This window comes from Octopus bimaculoides, chromosome 11 (genome assembly GCF_001194135.2).
Source record: "Octopus bimaculoides isolate UCB-OBI-ISO-001 chromosome 11, ASM119413v2, whole genome shotgun sequence".
In the NCBI taxonomy this organism is placed as follows: domain Eukaryota; kingdom Metazoa; phylum Mollusca; class Cephalopoda; order Octopoda; family Octopodidae; genus Octopus; species Octopus bimaculoides.
In genome coordinates this window covers 7,283,078-7,287,469 of record NC_068991.1, presented here as the reverse complement: position 1 = coordinate 7,287,469, position 4,392 = coordinate 7,283,078, and the positions used below count along the sequence as shown (strand labels likewise).

The window sequence follows — 4,392 nt, the reverse complement described above, 5'->3', positions numbered from 1 at the left end:
CATGTGGCACTGGCAACGATCTCGCTCGAAAACCCTCATGTGTCACCCACACAAGAGCCAGCCCAGGGGCACCGGCAACGGTCCCGCTCGGAAGATTTCATGTGTCGCCCGCACATGAGCCAATCCAGGGGCACCAGCAACGATCTCGCTCAATAATAATCATCATTGTTGTTCAGCTCCAGGTCAGCCCTGACTGAACAGGACTACGATTAGTGGCATTACATATCTAGGACTGCATTATCTAATGTGTCACTCTTACAGGGGTAATTTAAAGGAAACTTTTGCTGCTATTTCTAGCAATCTCAATAACTCAGTAAAGGCTCCCTTGTTGGTACATGACTTATCAAAGGATTTAGTTTGAATCCCTGTTCATTCTAGGTTCAAATTATACTGGGAATGTCTTGATTTTATTCATATTTCTCAAGTGCTGATAAAACTGGTACCGTTGTAAATTAAAGAAATAGTTGAATCTACAAAAGAATTAGCCTTGTCTCTAGTCATATAGTCATAGACGTTATTAATAGCCAGGCAATAAAACATTAAGCAAAATATGTTGCATTAAGACATTAATCTTGTTCTTCTCAGTTCCATGTTCAAATCCATAACTGGCCAGGTGTGGCCGTGTGGTAAGAAGTTTGTTTCCCAACCACATCGTTCCTGGTTCAGTCCCATTTCGTGGCACCTTGGGCAAGTGTCTTCTACTATAGCCTTGGACTGACCAAAGCCTTGTGATTGAATTTGGTCGAGGGAAACTGGAAGAAGCCTGTTGTATATACACATATATATATATATATAGCTGTGTGTGTGTCTGTTTTTGCCCCAACCTGTTTTGGTGTGTTTAAGTGCCTGGTGAATGAATTGGTAGACAGAAATTGTGTAGTGTCCTGTCACATGCACCGGATTTGCTGTGTATATATAAGCAGGTATACTAGATTTGTTTATATAAACTGCCCACTAATAGGTGGGCTTGAAAAGATTGAAATGAGATAGGTGGATAGGTGTGGGGGAACTGGATGAGATCAAGTAACTAGAAGAGAAGTCAGGCACCAGATATATTTAGTAAGGAGAGAAACTGATAGTCAGATGGTATGGTCTTCTGGATTTCAAAGTTGTGTGTTAACATAAATCAAGACCGTGTTGGTGAAAGTGTGTATGTAATGATAATGGTGTACTTGCCCTCATTGACACCAAGAAGAAAAACAGGCATGGAAATGTTACTATGGCAGAAGCACATTTTACTGGTATTTTTATACATGTGAATGTGAACAGATGGTCAATACAAGATGGTGCAGGAAATATATTTATCATATTGTCTAAATAAATTGAAAGAATGGGACAGTAAGCAATACTGTCATAAACCATTTAGTGACAGATTTGTTTCATAATAGCTTCAGCAAACAAGTGTTTAGGCCACCATTCTAAGCAATGGATGAAACTAAATAAAATGTCAGTAATCTTGAATGGTGAAATTTATTCCACAACTGTGTTTATATATATTCAAAAGAAGAATAAGCAATCGATCTCTTTATATCATTTTGCCCCACACCATGACCAAATGCCACCTACCACAGCCTTACAGATGTGCGTGTGTCTATGTGAATATAAGGTTCGCTTTGTTTACTGCACAGTCTTATCTTCTGTCCCATTCTGCAGCACTTTGGGCAAATGTCCTCTACCATAATCTTGGGCTGATAATGCTTAGCAAAGGCAGAAATGCTTTGTGAAAAGAATTGATGACAGAAGCTTTGTAGAAACCTTGTGTGTATTTCATTATCATCATTGTTTTAACATCCACTTTTCTATACTTGCATGAGTTGACAGAGTTTATTGTGGTAGATATTCTATGGTTGGATTCCCCTTCCTGTTCTCAACTCTCAACTGTTTCCAAGTAAAGTAATATTTCTCCATGGCCTGACATATTTTCGCAGAACCTGATAGAAAGTCTTGTGATATTTGTCCTGATTTTCTATGCACAAGTTCAAATTCCAGTTAGACCTACTCAATCAAAAATTCTGTTTATACTGCAAAAATGTGCCCCAGCAGCCATCCACAATGCTCAGCTACAGATTATTGCTTGTGTTTACATGACCATACTGCAAGTTGTATCTTTAATATGAACTTACATACACATACCCATCAAAATAGGACTAATTTAGAGAAAAAATAGGAAGGTGCCTGATCCTAACAAACAATGCAGGCAAGGGTACTCTCTATAAGGAAAGGTAAAGATGATCAAGAAAACATGTAACTGTAAAAGCTTTGCTGCTGTGAGTTTGGTGTCCATGAATCTACAATTCCTTTCATATACAAAGAGCATGAAGATGATTAATTTATTACTACTTTTTTATATATTCGTTTCTTTTAACCAGACCACTGTTATAAACTAAGATAGATGTATTTTCTAAGAACAGTTCAGCTTCTTATAGTCTTAGAAGCATATCACCATGAATATTTTGTTGTATGAACTGGAAAGAAACAAGACTGTTTAAATACAGGTATTACTTTAGTTGTGATGGAAAATGGATACAGCATTTCAGACACCTGCAGTTTGCCTGAGAGAAAGTGACACAGTCATTTCATTTGTAGGTTAGACACTTATGTACTTGCAACCAAAGTAACAATATAATTTAATCTCTCACTTCCTTATTGCAATTTAACTTATTGAACTCTTTCACAAACTCTCCTCGAGACTGTTACCAGCCTAGACTGTCCCCTATTTTTTCCAAATTCCACCCCATTTCTTTTATTGTTGAGCTTGTCTATTTTTAAGCTTTTAATTGTATCATCATCTTTTTAACTGGTTATGTTGTTGGCACCAGATTTACTCTGATTAAGCAGACCTGTGATCTAAAGTGTTCTATCCTACATCTTTAAAATCCACCATTGGGTATTTAGGATTACATTACCTAATGTGTCCTTTCCTTTTTCAAGATGGTGGGGTGTGATTTCTAAGAAATTAGGAGTCACTAACACTTATTTTGTGATCTGACTTAACTTGTAATTTCCCTTGTTTAACTTCACACTTTGCTTTCTTCAATAGAAATCGATGAAGAAGAATCAGAAAGACGGCGTGCTGAATGTCTTGAAGACATGGCAACATTAGAACATCAGTTTTCCGCTTTAAAAGAACGGTAAGTCTTCATTTCTCATAGTAGCTGTTCACGTTCAGTTGTAAACATTACAAATCTCAATCATTGGACTGTGACTTTCAAAAAATGTTTTCAGGTTTTTGTTTCTTTTTGACCAAGAATAAAGACTTTTTATTTTAATGTTAATTACATCATAATGCTTCAAACAATGAATGAAAACAGTTTTGATTCTTGCTCCTTTAATGTATTTAACTTTTAATTACAGGTAAAATGTTTATCCTTCTTTCAGGTGGTAATTCATAACGTAGCTGTCTTTCTAATTTCAGGTTATATGAGGAAAGGGTAAAACAAGTTGATGAAAAACTAGAAGAAATTCGTGCTGGTAAAGCACAGGATTATTGGCGTCCATTAGCTCAGCTGGAGGAAAATATGACAATACGAATACAAGTAGCAGGTGCAGGGCTCTTTTTTTTTCCTTTGAGTCGTCTTGGTTACTTTTAATTTCTTTGTAATTTTCTCCCATGATAGTAGCATCTTTAAATTCACCGTTAAAAATCATCATAGGCGTAGGAGTGGCTGTGTGGTAAGTAGCTTGCTTACCAACCACATGGTTCTGGGTTCATTTCCACTCCGTGACACCTTGGGCAAGTGTCTTCTACTATAGCCTCGGGCCGACCAAAGCCTTGTGAATGGATTTGGTAGACGGAAGCCCGTTCTATATATATATATATATATATATATGTGTGTGTGTGTTTGTATGTCTGTGTTTGTCCCCCCAACATCGCTTGACAACCGATGGTGGTGTGTTTGTATGTCTGTAACTTAGCGGTTCGGCAAAAGAGACCAATATGATAAGTACTAGGCTTCCAAAGAATAAGTCCTGGGGTCGATTGGCTCGACTAAAAGGTGGTACTCCAGCACGGCCGCAGTCAAATGACTGAAACAAGTAAAAGAGTAAAAAAAAGAGAGAATATAGCAGTAAAGAATTAACACTATTTCTACCCTCCAAAGAACTTCACAATAAACTTGGCAACTAATTCTAAAGTTCTTGTTATTCTTCCTTGTTACCTGCATCTCCTTTACATACAATGAATTTGATCTTAGCTTTTCTAAAGTAAGCTTTCCTCTATTCCAATCACATCACAGTTTTTAGGCAGTGAACTAGCAGAATCGTTAGCATACCCGACAAAATGCTTAGTGGTATTTCTTCTGGCTTTACATTGAGTTCAAATGCTGCCACGGTCGACGTTGCCTTTCATCCTTCCAGGGTTGATGAAATAAAGCACAAGCTGAGCACTTGGGG

At 37.4% G+C, this 4,392-nt stretch overlaps 1 protein-coding gene across 1 annotated transcript in view; it reads left to right on the top strand.

The window, feature by feature from the left end:
• The window catches only part of LOC106877170 (breast cancer metastasis-suppressor 1-like protein), an 11,671-nt gene that overhangs the window by 3,209 nt on the left and 4,070 nt on the right, over positions 1-4,392 (top strand). Inside the window, exons 2-3 of the mRNA XM_014925997.2 lie at positions 3,041-3,131; positions 3,416-3,543. Coding sequence (XP_014781483.1) covers positions 3,041-3,131; positions 3,416-3,543 — 219 coding nt within the window. The remainder of the gene's footprint in view (positions 1-3,040; positions 3,132-3,415; positions 3,544-4,392) is intronic.